This window comes from Lutra lutra, chromosome 16, assembly GCF_902655055.1.
Source record: "Lutra lutra chromosome 16, mLutLut1.2, whole genome shotgun sequence".
NCBI classification, from domain to species: Eukaryota; Metazoa; Chordata; class Mammalia; order Carnivora; family Mustelidae; genus Lutra; species Lutra lutra.
This window is the reverse complement of record NC_062293.1, coordinates 58,488,098-58,502,164: the sequence shown is the minus strand read 5'-3', so window position 1 is coordinate 58,502,164 and position 14,067 is coordinate 58,488,098. Positions and strand designations below refer to the sequence as shown.

Here is a 14,067-nt window from a genome sequence, read left to right as displayed (position 1 = left end):
CAGCTCCAACCTCAGTCTCCGCTCTGCTCTCTTCTTTACTTACCTGTCTGCCCCGGGGCTTGGGCCGTGGAGAGCAGGACTGGGAGGGGCGGGAGACAGAAGGAAAGGGAGACAGAAGGAAAGTGGGCGTGGACGCCGACATAAAGGCAGGCCCCTGGCTCGGGGACACACGGGGATTTAATAACCACTTTATTCCATGCACTAGGGACTCGGGAAGGGGCTGGGGCTGGGCCGGGGGCAGAGAGGGTACAATCCTAGACGCAAGGGGGGGGCAGGGAAAAGGGACAGAAACCGGGGAAATATATATTTATATAGATACTCTAATATAGACCACATCTCACCCGCGCGCTGCGCCCGCGCGCCCCGCCGCCCTCCCCAACACCTGCTCGCCCCGACGCCCGGGTCCCTCTGCTGCCCTCGGGCTGGAGTCTCTACCTCACCCCCAGCCCCCGCCCCCATCCCACCCCCCAAAGCTCAGGGCCAAGGTCTCCAGAAAGCGGGCGGCGGGGGCGGCGGGGCCTTGGGCGCCCCGTCTTGTCTGTGCGGCGGCGGCGGCGGCGGCGGCGGCGGCAGCAGTCCGGTGAGGGGCGCCGGCGCGCTGCAATCCCCGGCGCGGGGCGAGCAGGGGGACGGGGACCAGGCGCAGCGCGGGCTACGGAGGCCCTGGTGCACTGGGGGGCGCTGGTGCAGCGCGGGGCCGGGCGCCGGGGCGGCGGGGTCCAGCGGTGGGCGCGGCGCTTGGGGCCTCGGATCTACCGGTTCCGGCCGGGGCGGCTTGGGGCGCAGGTAGCCGTGCAGCGCGGAGAAGAGCTGGGCGCGGGCGGCCGGGCTGGCGTCGTGCGCGAAGGCCGCCAGGCGAAGCAGGCACTCGCGGAAGCCGGACAAGTAGCAGCTGGCGAGCGCCTCGGCGTCCTGGGCTGGGGACCGGGGAACCCCTGGAGCCGCGGCGGCGGGTGCGGCCGGCGGGAGCGCGGGCGGGCAGGGCAGGGGCCCAGCAGGGGTGAGGGAAGGGGCGGGGCGCAGAGATACCGAGGCGCGACAGCCGCACAGACAGAGACAGGAAGCCAGATGGACGGACAGAGGGAGAAAATGAGGGAGACACAGAGACAGACACGCGCGGGTGTTATTAACCTCGCCTCGGAGCAGAGCCTACCACTCCCAAGCCCACCGTCCATCGCAGGGTCCGCCCCAGCTACCCCGGCCCGGGCCTCTGTGAATCCCCCCTCCCGCCCTCCGCTGCCCCACCCCCGCGCTGTACCCGGGGGCTCCACCCGGCTTCGCTCCCTCAAGTAGCCCACGGCGAACTCCAGTATCTCTGCTTTCTCCAGCTTCGGGTTGCGGAGGTTCTACAGACGGGAGGGGGAGGGCGCAAAGACAGAGAGGGGTGGGGAGAGAGGGGGAAGTGGCAGGGGGAAGAAGGGAGGGGGGATGCGGGAGCTGGGGGTGCCCCCGATCGCGTGTGCGCGCTGCCCACTGAGCGCGCGACCGAATGCGGAGTGGCGATGACCAAGAATGGACCCGGGAAACCGTGAGACTACAGCGTCCGACCCGAGGGCAGGAAACCAACCCCCAGTGCGAGGAGGGGGTTTGAAACAGCAAACCCGGGGACTGAAATTAACCACCCTGCCTGCTGTTCTGAGCGGGTGGGGAGGGGGAGCGTTTACAGACCCAGAGGTTGAAAACTGACCGACCCTGGGAGTGAAATTTACAGGGCCGGGTGTGAAACTTACAGACCCGAGGGGTGGCCATGAAGATCGCGTTCTGAGAGCGAGAGGGGGCTCTGGGATGGGATTCCAAGGGCGGGGCTCGGGTCAGGATGCCTTGGGGCCTGGGTCGCCAGTGCAGCATGTGTCCCCACCCCAGAAGGAAGCCCTGGGACGCGAGGACGGGACGCTGGGGACGGTCCGGGGACGGCGGAAGGACTGACCTGGTCCCGGGTCCGCTCCAGCAGCAGCAGCCTGAGCTCTTCCAGGCTGCGGTTGATGCGGTCCCGGCGCCGCTTCTCCACCAGCGGCTTCAGCATCTGCGACCACCAGGAAAGGGAGAGCGGGCCGACCGGACCGAGACTCAGCGCGGCCGCGCGGGCGTGCGGATCCCGCCGCTGGGAGAGTCCCAAGCCCAGTCCTTCCCGGACACCCCAGAGAAAGCCTCCGGCCGGGCCCTTTGGATCCCTCTCCGCTCCCCCTCCCTCCCAGCGCCCGCAGGGTCAATGTCTGTAGCTCGCCTCCTCTCTCTCCCGGGTCTTCTGCATTCTCCTCTCTCAGTCTTGGCCTCCCTCCTCCCCTCTGTGTCTCTCCTTCTCCTCCTCTTTTCTCTCTACGTCTCCGTCTCGTGCAGTCTCTCTGTCTCAGTGGAGAACTTTGCGGGCCCTCTTTGCGCCTAGACACGTGGCCCGCAAGGTGCCGGGCTCTGAGTTCCGGCCCTGAGTGTAGAAAGGGAGATACCCAGGGCGACCGCGCCTCCTCTTCTCCCTCTAACCCGTCTATGCAGTCAGCTTTCTCCACTGCTTCTAAAAGTTTCCACCCAGTCTCAGGCCTCTGGAACCAGTGCCTTCCAGGCCTTCTCTTTAAGGCTGCACTGGGCCCGCTCTGGATCACGACGCGCGCGGAGCAAGTGCCTCGCCTCTCCGCTTTTTGTTTCCACCCGCCTCCCTTAGCTCTGTGCTCCCCTCGCTTATTTCACTCAAATTCCCGGCTCCCCACGCCCTGCAAGCCGCAAGGTGCCGCGTCCCACTACCCAAACCCAAGACCTCTACTTCTGCTGCCCACGCAGCCCCTGCTCTGACCCCGTCCCCTTCTTCATACTATGCAGTTTCATTCCCAGCTCCTGGCGCCCTGGGTTCCCCCATGCACCTCCCCCCCTTCCAACCCTGCGACTGAGCCTCTTTCCTCACCCAGGGTCTCAAGGACGGGGTCCCCGGACCGGACCAGGGACCTCTGCTCCCTTCCCTCCCGCCTCTCACCTTGGGGCCGTCCCTATTCTCCGCTCGATCCCGAGTGACCATTGCTCCTCTGGACCCTGGTGTGGACCGAGCCCCTGCCCTCCGGGCTCCTTATATCCCGCGGGCTCCTGGGGTGGGGGGGCGGTGTAGGACCCGGACCCGCCCCCTTCGGCACCCAGCTCCCTGCCCGCGCGGCCCGGGGCACGAGGCTCCCGGAAAGGGGAGGAGCGCGAGGGGGGAGGGGAAGGAGTGGAACTGGCCTGGGAGTGTGGGAAATGAGGGGCCAATGCAGCACCGTCTGGTTTAAGGACCCTTAAGGCTGTATAATGAGGCGGAACCCAGCTGAAAGGAGGAGGTTATTAGGGGGAGAGGGAGGTGAAGTGATTTGGGACCGGCCTCAGGAATGAAGTTCAGAGTCCCCCCCCCATCGCAGCTTTCTTGGGAGTTCTCTGTCCCCCCCCCCCCACTCTGAAATAAAAGTCAGCATCCCTCAGCCCGCAGACCGGACCTTATACACCTTCCCCCAAAATCCACCTCCTAATTGTGTAAGGGAGCAACCTGAGCGTGCTGGGCTAATCTGAGTCAACTGGGGCCCAGCCCGGAGCGAACGAGTCTCCCTGTGCGATCTTAGTGAACCTTCTTCGATTCCCCCAACTCTGCGCACCCTGGTCTAGGCTTGGGTTGGCGCAGCTGACATAAGCACCAGAGGCCCAGCTTATTCCTTACAGGACCGAGTGCAAAAGCCGGTGTGTTATCAAGTGCCACAATAGAGCAGAGTGAAGTAGACACTGGGGAGAGAGGGTCACAGTGCCTGATGGCTGGACTGGGAAAGAGCACGACCCGCAAGAAAGAGGGAGCAAGGGTGGAGACACCTTCCCACTTAGAAGTATTTGATTCAAAACTAATTATAGGAGGTCCCAGCGTGTGGTTTCCAGGCCACCTGATATAAGTCGTGCTCATATTGCTTGCTCCTGGGGACCCCTCCTGCGGAGGGGGGAGCAGGGAGCAGGCAGTTTTCTTAAAGAGACAAGAAAGATACAAAAAGCGATCATCAACACCCACCTCAAACCAAGAACACGACGCACTGCAGAACGGTGCGTGAGCACTCGGAGGCTTCCGGATAAAATGTCTGAGAAGATAAAATCAGAGATTTTCGCGGGTGAGCCGGACTGCCCGGGACAAGGACGCGCAAAGACAAGGTTGCAGACCCAGTCGGAAGATAAGCTGCGGAGTCAGAGGCCGACGAGGCCCTCCCGCCCTCCCAGGGCCTCTCCACACCTTGGGGTTTTGTTTTGGTTTGTTTTTTTCTCGGAGCCTGCCTCGCCAAAGCCCGAACCCGGACAGACGCAGACCTTGGGGAGGGCGCTCCCATCTGGGATCGGGGCCTCCGGTCTATCCCACCTCCCCCTACCTGGGCCAAATGGGAGCGCAGATGTGTGGTCCCCAGCAGCCCTCCTCGCCCCCCTCCTTGGGAACCTGCGCTCGGGCTGAGTTTTTCTCACCTGCACGCGAGGCTCGGGGCCCCGGGCTGTTCGCACCCGGGTGTGGGGCCGCCCCTGACCATATGGGGCGACTTTATGGCCGGGCGGCCGGATCCGGGCGGGAGGAAGGCTAGCCTGGCGCTCCACCCCCGTCAGCTACCCGGGGCCACTCCTCCGCCGCGCCCCCGGCCGGCACCTTCGGCCTGAGCACCGCCACCTCCATCTCTTCCAAGCTCAGGTAGAGTCCCCAAAAGCCATTGGCCACTTGCATTGGTGGTTCAGTGGTAGAATTCTCGCCTGCCACGCGGGAGGCCCGGGTTCGATTCCCGGCCAATGCAGAGCCTCGGCTTTTCTTTTCTCTCCTCCCTCTTGTCCCCAGATAAGGGAGAAGTCTGATAAAATGTATGAGAAGCATCTCCGTCTAACATTTCTAGCAAATATTAATACTCGAGTTTTTTACCCTATGGCAGATTTGGAGGCTCTGGGTTCCGATCAGGATTCCCAAGGTCCTCCCTCCGAGCCGCGTGCCTTCCACACCCCCCCCTCCACCCCCCGGCCCCGCACCTCCGCAGGCGTGACCCTGAGAAAGGACCCGCCGCTCGGATCCCTGCCCCGGGGGTCCTCCCACCCTCCGCGGGGGGAGGGGCGGGGCCTTCCCGCCCTGCGCTCCCCAAGTCCCCGCTCTCCTGGCCCTTCTCTTCCGCGCTCGCTCTCTTCTGCCTTCTGTTCTCTCCGAAGCGCGCTTGCTTCTTCCACGTCCGTGGGGCCCGGCCTTTCGGTGCCGCCGGCTTCCTGGGCCGCACCCCTCCCCGCCGCGCGCTCGGCGGCCGCATCTCTAGCCAGGTGTCCCGGCAAGTCCGCGCGGTCTCGCCGGGTCTGCACCTGCGTCCGCGCGTCTCTAGCTCCGCAGCTCCCGCCCGCGCGGCTCGTTTCTGGCGCGCCGGGTCTCTGATCTCTCGTCGTCTCTCCGGGTCTCTGTCCCCTCCCGGCACTCTGCGCTCCCACGCTCCTGCCGACCCCTGGGAAGCTCGCTCGCACCTCCGGGCTCCCCGCCGCCTCTCCGCCCGCTCCTTCCCCGCCGCTTTGATCCCGCACGCGTCGGGCCGGCGGGCGGCCGGGCGCCCCCGCCAGCTGCTGCGGCCACTTGGGAGCGGGGCGGGAGTTGGGGCGGAGGAGGAGATGGTGCGGGGACGACACCCCCCCCCCCCCGCGTCCCCGGCTCGCCGCCGCTCTCTCCGCTAGGCTCCGCGGCTGCCCGGACTCCTGCGGGCCCGGGCCTCCGGGTCTCTCTCCCGAGCTCGCCCTGGGCCTGCTCGGTCTCGGCTTTCTGCCCTCTGTCCATTTCAGCCTGTTTCACCTGGGGGTGAATCCTGTCTCTGGATTGTGTCAGTGGCGCGATGCTCTCTTGGCTACTCGCAGCCGCGACCGTGGCTCCCAGCAGGAAACTGTACAACAATCTGGGCATCTGTCTGCGAGCGCCGCTGCCCAGTTACTCAGTCAGTATTTATGGAGAGCCTCCTGGGTGCCAAGTACGGGTAGGCACTGAGGGTGCACTGGGTCTGGGCTCTCCTGAACCTGCATTATGGGGGGAGGGGAGTACAGAAAATAACGAAGAACGCAGAAAATAATATAGTTACTAGCCTGGGGGTGTGGGGTCTGGCTACCGCAGGGGCTAAGGTAATGGCTTGAGAGCGAAGTGCTGCTTTTTTTTTTCTCTGGGTGGTCAGAGACAGCCTTAGGAAGAGGAGATATTTCAGCCCAGCAGATCCCGCAGAAAGAAGCAGGTGACAGACACAGCAAGTGCAAAGGCTCTGTGGCAGGAATGGACTTTGCTTGTGGGAACTACAGAAGGAGCGCCAATGTCCCTGGCAGGAAGGATTTGGAGTGAAGCAGAGATAAGAGGGAGAGACGGGCCCCATCACACAGAGCTTTAGAAACTCAGCAGGGACTTTGGATTCTATTCTTAAGTGCAAGGGAAAGCAAGTGGAGGGTTTTAATGGGCAAAGTCATATTCACGGACTTCTCTTTTAAATGACCCCTTTGGCTGCTGTGTGGGAGATCATCTGGGTTGCTGGAACAGCCTTCTAGGCAAGACATTGATGTTAGCCTGTACGAGGTGGAGGCAGTGGAGACGGAAGTGAACGGGTTACTTCTTGGTTTTTGGCTTAAGTAACAGGCTGGATGATGGTGCCTTTTACTGCGACGGCAAATGGGCAAATGCCGGGCAAGTGGAGCTTTGGGAAAAGTTTAGAGAGAGAGACCAAACATTACTCTCTAGTTAGCTTAGTTGAGATCCCCTTAGACATCCAAGTGGAAACTACAGGTAGGCCAAGGATATATGAAGTTGGGAGTCAGAGGTAGAGGATAATGTGGGTGGGTCACTGGGAGATAGATGGGTTTAATGCTAAGAGACTAGAGCACCCAGGGAGAGAATGTGAAGAGAAAAGAGAGGGGCTGAGCAAGGAGCTTTGGACACCTCCCCTCCCCCCATCACTTAGAGGCTAGTGGGGGTGGGGGGGAGGAAGAGGAGGAGAAGGAGGAGGAGGAGGAGGAGGAGAAGGTGGTGGTGGTGGTGGAGGAGAGGAACTGGCAAAGGAATCTAGACAGATGGGGAAGGCAGCAGAAAAGCCAAAGGAGTGGGAGCTTGTCCCAGGCCGGCATCCCTGGGACAGAAAATTGGGAAGCCAGGAACAGCAAGTGTATAAAGGAAGGAGCCACCTGTTCTAGCTAAGCTGCTGGGAGGTCAGATAAGGATGAGAGTGAGAGCGAAGGGACCATCAGCTTAACATCTTGGACATCACAGATGACCTGTGGGGAGGGGATCCTGAGTGTAGCCCCACTAAGGGGGACTGACTGAAGAATGGGGGTGAAAGCAGGGAGACAGCAACTGTAGACGTCTCCAGCAAGTTCTGCCACGAATGGTGAGCAGAATAGTGTGTGGCACCCAGGGACACGGGCCATCCTGGAAGATAAAGGGAGTAGCCCAGGAAGTGAGGGCAGGGTGGAGGGCACAGGCAGGACGGTAGACTCCTGTGCCTGGTAGAGAAATCAGCCTCAGGTAGCAGGGCAGGCTCCTCACCCACAGGGAGATGGGGGGAGTCAGAGGGTGTGGGTCAGCTGGGGTGCAGGAAGGGTGAGACGGGTTCTCCTGGTTGCTCTCATTTCCTCAAAGAAGAAAGAGTCCAGCTCACTGCTGGAGGGGAGAGTGCTTATAAGGTCCTTTGAGGAAGAAGAAGGTGGGAAACGTTCATTTGGCAGAGTAGGAAAAGCCTCAAAGCCTCGTAGGCCAGAGGAGTAGGATTTCTTGGCAGGTTAAGTCCATTTGAAATGTGGGATCCAAAGTTTCAAGTGCGGAGGCCAATTCACCACGAAATTAATTCATTTCATACTTCAGGACACCCCCCCCCCTTACACAGGCTTCGAAGGGGGCGGGGAAGGCCCTAGAAAACGTGTTCACATGGCCATGTGCTTCTATAAAACTAGCAAAAATAAGATATTTTAGCTGTAAACGGTGAAGACCATTGTCTCTGTCCACTCTGCCCGCCTGCCACTCTTTCCCTCTGGGGCTGTAGTGGCTGTCACCATTTTAGGATCCAGTTACGGGAAAGGTGACTTGGAGAGACATACAATGTCTAGTTTCGTGGGCTATGTCAAAGTGGTTCCCAGGGACTTCCACGTATAGTGGGTTCGCCCGGCTACCCCAGTGTGGGAACGAGTTCCAGGAAGCTCCCATCACCTGTGTCCATCACCAGACCTTGTGCCATGAAGGCACAAAGCCAGGGCACACACCATATGAACGCGTCATGTGGCTCTTGTCACTGTAAGTACATGGATGGTGGAGGAGAGCAAGGTTGGACATAGAACCAGTAGCTACTCTGTGGAAAGTAGTACAGAGACGTGAAGGCAGCTCATGAATGCAAAGAAGCTGTTTTTCTGTACTTGGTGACATTGGTGGCATCTGTCTACGGTTTCAATTTGTGAGTTGTGATCTCAGTACAAAAATACTATTTACTATTATTTTTGTATTATTTTCTTTAAAAGCCCCCTCCCAAATTATAGACATGTCAGACCCTCAAAACCTGAGCCCCAGGGTCCCGGCTGCACATTTTTCTCCAGCTGTGGCTCCCGCTGCAGATCTGAAGGGGAGAGGCCACCCTCCAGGCAGAGGCCCAGGGTTTCTGAGGGTTTGGGGTGGGGGTTTCTGTGTGGCTTGCAGGCCTCTGTCCCTGTAGGACTGGCTGTGGCTCCACTGCCCATGGTGTGTGTATGGGTGTCTGGGCCTCCCGCCTCTTCCTGGCCACCGCCATCTCGACAGTGACAGCATCTGGGCTTGAGGGAGGGGAGCTCGTGTCCCACACGTGCTGGGCCCCCAGGGAGGCGGGAGGCGGGGCCAGGAACTGAGACAGCACAGCTGGTGGAATGTCCGGAGCTTCCCCTCCCCCGCTGGGATGTCTCCCCAGGCCTGGGTTCCAAGGTTCGGCTCCTTCCTCTTTGTTCTTCAAAGGGGAGGCTGGCTTCCTGGGACACCCCCCCCACACCCTGTCCTGGGTAGGGGGAGTTCCTGGAGGGTTGGGTCCTAGGGGTTTGGGGGTTGGGAAGTAGGAGGACCAGGCCCTGGGGTTGGGGGGTGGGGGGCAAGGGAAGAATTAGGATGGAAATCACCAAAGAGCCCAAAACAAAAACGGGATAATCCCCACTCTAACAGGCCAGACGTTGTTGTAGGGGAAACAGTCACAGGAACATAATGCAAAATGGATTGTGAGGTGGTGGTTAAGTGCTTTGGAGAAAAGCCAGCAAAGGAGGGGAGAGTGGGAACTGTAACTGCAGAGGGTATGAGCAGAGAAGGACTGAGAAGGTGAAATTTAGGAGGGGAGAGCGGCCAGAATGCCTGGGGGAAGAGCTCTCCAGCAGAGATCGGCTGGCAGGAAAGTCTTGAGGGACACCATGCCTGGTTTGTCAAAGGAGCAGATGGCAGGCCTGGGACGAGGTTGGCCGGGCCAGAGTGAAGGCAGCCCCAGAGCTGAGATCAGAGAGAGAAGGAGGGGGTCAGGCCTGATCCCCTGGGACCCTACAGGCGGTTCCCAGGACTTTGACAGGAATCACCCATTTCTGAGGGAGATGAGGGTGCATTGGAGGGCTCTCCCCTCCACCCCCACAACTAGCTTTTTTTTTGGTCTTGTTTCTAACACTTTAAACACACCTGTACAGTTATCAATATTATCACTATCGGGATATGAAAATTAATATAATACCATTATGTCATCCCTCAGTCTATATTCAAATTTCCTCAAGTGTTTCAGGGATGTCTTGGAGCTCTTTTATCCTGTCGCAGGTCCCAGTTCAGAATCATGTGGTCGCATTTCAGGGCCAGGTCCCTTCCATCTCATTTGATCTGGAAGAAGCTTCGCTGTTGATCTTCACAGTTTTGAAGAGTTCGGACCGTTGTTTGGTGGGTACCATGTTTCTTCACGGTTAGAATCAAGTTATTCGGAGTATATCTTCTTGGCAGGGACATCACCACTGAAGTGACACCAGGTCCCTCTCCATTTTCCGTGTTGTCGCATCAGAAGACACAGGATCAGTTTGCCTCGACACTGAGATACTGACTTTGGTCACTTGGTTCGATGGGGTTGGCCAGGGCTGTGCACTGTAACGTTATTCCCAGCTCTGAGGAGTAATTAATATATAACTTGTCGGAACATACCCTGAGACTCTTTGCTACTTACAGCCCCATTGAGTTTCACTCTCTACTTTTGTATTCATTGACGATTTCTAAATCAATATTTATTAGCTGCCAGTTTACTGTAAAAAAAAATAAAAGCCATCCCCTTCCTTCCCATTTTACTTATTTATACTGTTATGAATTTTGGAGTTTTACCTGATTCAAGGAATTATAATCCATCATAATCACTACTGATTTTAATGCTCAAGTTGTCCCAGATTTAGCCAGCAGGAGCTCCTTTATAGCCCCTCCCTGCTATGTCTTTTTTTTTTTTTAATAGAGACCCCAAATTCTTTGAACATTAATTTCCTGTGTAACAAAATGTTGCAAGACCATCTTGTAATTCCCTAACTGAAGCCCTGGAATCAGCCTTTGTCTGTAGGAGCCCTGGTTTATTTTAGAGGAGAATGGTATTTATTTATTTATTCACTCATTCATTTATTTAAAGATTTTTTTCATTTGACAGAGAGAGAGCAGGAGGAGCAGAGGGAGAGGAAGAAGCGGATTCCCCAAGGAGCCTGGTGCGGGACTTGATCCCAGCACCCTGGGATCATGACCCAAGCAGAAGGCAGTGGCTTGACCAACTGAGCCACCCAAGCAGCTGGAGGAGAATGGTATTTAGTAACCAAGATCTGGTCCCTAGTGTGCTTATTGCTATTTGTGTATCATTCCTTCTAAGCTTTCTCAGTGGAAAGAGCTAGGAAATATATAGGTATATATGTGTGCTTGTTTGTGTTTATGGATGTATGTTTATATGTCACTATAGCATACATTTATTGCTACATCTACACACGTTAAAAATCATGACTTCATATTGTTATCCTATTGGAAGATTTTAAAGAGAGGAATGACAGAATCTTATTTATGTCATGAAAGTATCCCTATGCCCAATGTGTTGAGAGTAGACTGCAAAGGAACAAGGTAAAGAAAGGAAGTAAGGAAATAATCAGGGGCCTGTTGTAATAATCTCAGTGAGAGATGTGGGTGGCTTAGACCAGGGTGTAGTGGTGACATGGTGACAAGGAGCCGAGTTTTTAACGTGTTTTAAATAAGAACTTACTGACTGATTCAATGTGGAGCGTGTGTGTGAGAAAGAGAGAGAATTGAGGATGATCCTAAGGTTTTTTTGTCTGACCAACTGAAGAAATGGAACTTTCTGAGATAGAAGTTCTACAGGTGAAGCTCATTTCAGGGGAAGCCAGGAGTTGGTTTGGCCATTTTGTTGGTGATTAGATATCACAAACAAAAATGATATTAGATACCCAGGCAGAAACGATAAGTAGATAATAGCATATATAAATCTGTAATTCAGGAAAGAGTTGTGGAGCTGGAGATTAACATTTTGGATACATTAATGAATTATTAGTTGATATTTACAGAGATCACTAAGGGTGTGAGTATAGATAGAGAAGAGGTTGGAAAACTGAATGGTGGGAACATGCTGACATTTATAGATCTAGAAGGCAATCAGCCAGCAAAGAAGTCTGTGCATGAGCTGCTAATGATGTAGAAGGAAAATCAGAAGAGTTAGGGAGTCTCAGAGGGCAAGTGAAGAGAGCGCTTCTAAGGGGAGGGTAAACATGGGTAAGTAGTGATCAATGGGTTTAGCAATGCATGGTCATTTGGTAACCTTAACAAGAGCATCTTGGACCAATGGGGTTGGGAGGCACTTGAATGGAGAGGGTTCAAAGGAGAATGGGAAGATGGAATTGGCCCACAGTAGGTAAATGATAACATGTTTTGCGGAGGAGGTGATCAGAGAGAAGAAGTGGGAGCTGAGAGGGGTGTGTGTGGTGTCAGGAGAGCTTTTGTTGTCCTGTTTGTTCCAAATCAGAATACGTTTCAGAATGTGTGCAAGGTCGTTTCAGAAGGTGTGCAGAATGTGTGATGGGAGTACTCCAGCTAGAGAGGAAAACTGATGGTACAGGACGGAGAGCAATGTCCTTGAGGCCTTGCGGGGCCAGGGGAATAGGAGATCTGGTGAGCGCAGGGCGTGGCCTTGGTTGGGTGGAAGGAAGGTTCATCTACACCATTGAGGGAAGGGAGAAGCATGTAACCACAGGCAGGCAGGTAGGTAGGCAGGTGAGATTGCGGATATACGTGGGGAAATCTCTCCAGAATGCCTTATTTTCTCAGTGAACCAGGAAGGCAGGCCGTGGGAAGAGGGACTCGTGGTTTGGAGCGAAAGAAAAGATGAAACAGTGGTATGGGAGACTTGCAGGGGGGAGGGACAACGGGGATGTAAGACGACTGCCACCCGTGTTTGGGGACGCGAAGGATTCAAATTAGTAGTTTAGTGACTTTCGCAGGACACGCCCGTGGGAGGAGGCGCAGGCCGGAGCGTAAGGCCCGCGAGGGGGCGCCAGCGAGTTGGTCGCGGGTGGCCGAGGCCCCGAGAATAAACGCGGTATCTTCCCCAGGGGAAGAAGGAAAGCTCAAGGAAAACGAATGCATTTCTCCTCCGAAGGCTACCGTAGCGCGCATTCCCAAAAGTACACACGCTGTGAGCAGGATTCGAACCTGCGCGGGGAGACCCCATTGGATTTCGAGTCCAACGCCTTAACCACTCGGCCATCACAGCCGCGTGCGGCTTGGGGCCTGTGCCACTATAGCTGCCTATCAACGGGCCCGCCTCCCGCCGGCCCCGCCCCCCGGCCTCGGGGCGTCTGTGCGCGTGCGCCTCCCCCTGCGGCTGGCCGCGGCGCTGCAGAAGCCATAGTGCTCGCACTCTCTTTCCCCGCCCCCCGCTCAGCGCCGCCGGAGCAAAATGAGCCCGTGACCAAGGCCAGGGTCCCACGTCCTCGAACGCAAGGGAAGCCCGCGTCACCCCGGTTCCCAAAAGCGCAGCGGGAGTCAGCCTGCGAATTTCCACTAAAAGTGCGCGCGAGAGGAAAGCTCCAGATGGGATTGGCCGGGGAGGAATAAGAATCTTAGGACGGGTGGCCCTTGGTGGGACTTCGGAAGGCGGGCAGCGCGTCGCTCTCTGTCGCCCTCGCAGCAATAATATACCGCCTCATGCGGGGCCAGGCACCGCTGGGATTCGAACCCAGGATCTCCTGTTTACTAGACAGGCGCTTTAACCAGCTAAGCCACGGCGCCGGCGGGAGGTGTATTCAGTCTGAAGGTAGATCAGCCACTCGGGAGTCGGTAGGCAAGACCCGCAGGACGACAGTCGCCGCGGGTCCTTCGTGACGTGAGTTCCAAGGTTTTCCCCTCCTTCTCCAGGTCCCGAGCCGGTGGCTTAACGCTCCGCCCCTACCCTCTCCCACATCTCGGGGGCCCGACTCGACCGTGGATGGGTACGTGACCTCAAGTCCCGCCGCCCCCTTGGACTGGCCTTCTCTTGCCTGATGACAGGGTGACCGAGCAGCTAAACACCCTCACCTGCTTTCGGGGCCCCCACAGGCTGGGAGGGTGCACCAGGCGCCACCGCCTTCCCGCGACACACCCAGCTGATGCAAGGTGACGGGGGGGGGGGGGGGGGGGGGGCGGCGCAGGGTCGCAGTTAGGTGGACATCTTCCGGGCTCGGCAAGGCCCCTCCGCCGGACAGGGTGTGCGGAGCAGAGGGCTGGGGGGCGCCAGGGGAGGGGTCGCTCACGCTCACTACAGCCTCACTGGCAGGGGGGGCCACACCTCCCCACAACGACCTCACTGCCCCCAACCCCCCACATTTCATTCCACAAAGTCCTGTTTTCTTTTTCCTCTTTGTATTAAAAAATAACAACAGACACAATATCAAAAACACAAATGCCATCGGTAGAGGGTACAGCTGAGAACACCTGGGTCCCACCTGAGGGGCAGCACCAGGGACTCCATGGTCCACCAACCTCCCCCACCTGGAGCAGCTAGGGGTTCGGACTGCTGGGTCCTGCTTGGGCCCTCCCTGTCCCCTTTAGGGAGGAGGTGGGAGAGAGGGCGGTCT

General features: G+C 57.5%; 1 protein-coding gene and 3 non-coding genes across 5 annotated transcripts; 1 reads left to right on the top strand and 3 right to left on the bottom strand.

The window, feature by feature from the left end:
• Positions 1–172: 172 nt before the first annotated feature.
• HES7 (hes family bHLH transcription factor 7) lies at positions 173–5,337 on the bottom strand. 2 transcript variants are annotated; one of them, XM_047706560.1, is made up of 6 exons: positions 5,305–5,337; positions 4,444–4,719; positions 4,004–4,070; positions 1,928–2,023; positions 1,259–1,346; positions 173–935 (listed from the first exon to the last, which is right to left on the bottom strand). In XM_047706560.1, the coding sequence occupies exons 2-6, from the start codon at positions 4,503–4,505 to the stop codon at positions 475–477; spliced, it is 774 nt and encodes a 257-aa protein (XP_047562516.1). In that variant the 5' UTR covers positions 4,506–4,719; positions 5,305–5,337; the 3' UTR covers positions 173–474. The 2 variants fall into 2 exon arrangements, with proteins under 2 accessions (XP_047562516.1, XP_047562517.1); XM_047706561.1 differs by lacking the exons at positions 4,004–4,070; positions 4,444–4,719; positions 5,305–5,337 and adding an exon at positions 2,963–3,049.
• On the top strand, positions 4,690–4,760 carry TRNAG-GCC (transfer RNA glycine (anticodon GCC)). The gene has a single exon. It is a non-coding gene; the product is annotated as a tRNA-Gly (tRNA).
• Positions 5,338–12,643: 7,306 nt separating the features above from the next.
• On the bottom strand, positions 12,644–12,725 carry TRNAS-CGA (transfer RNA serine (anticodon CGA)). The gene has a single exon. It is a non-coding gene; the product is annotated as a tRNA-Ser (tRNA).
• A 444-nt stretch (positions 12,726–13,169) lies between these two features.
• On the bottom strand, positions 13,170–13,243 carry TRNAT-AGU (transfer RNA threonine (anticodon AGU)). Its single transcript has one exon. It is a non-coding gene; the product is annotated as a tRNA-Thr (tRNA).
• Positions 13,244–14,067: the final 824 nt, after the last annotated feature.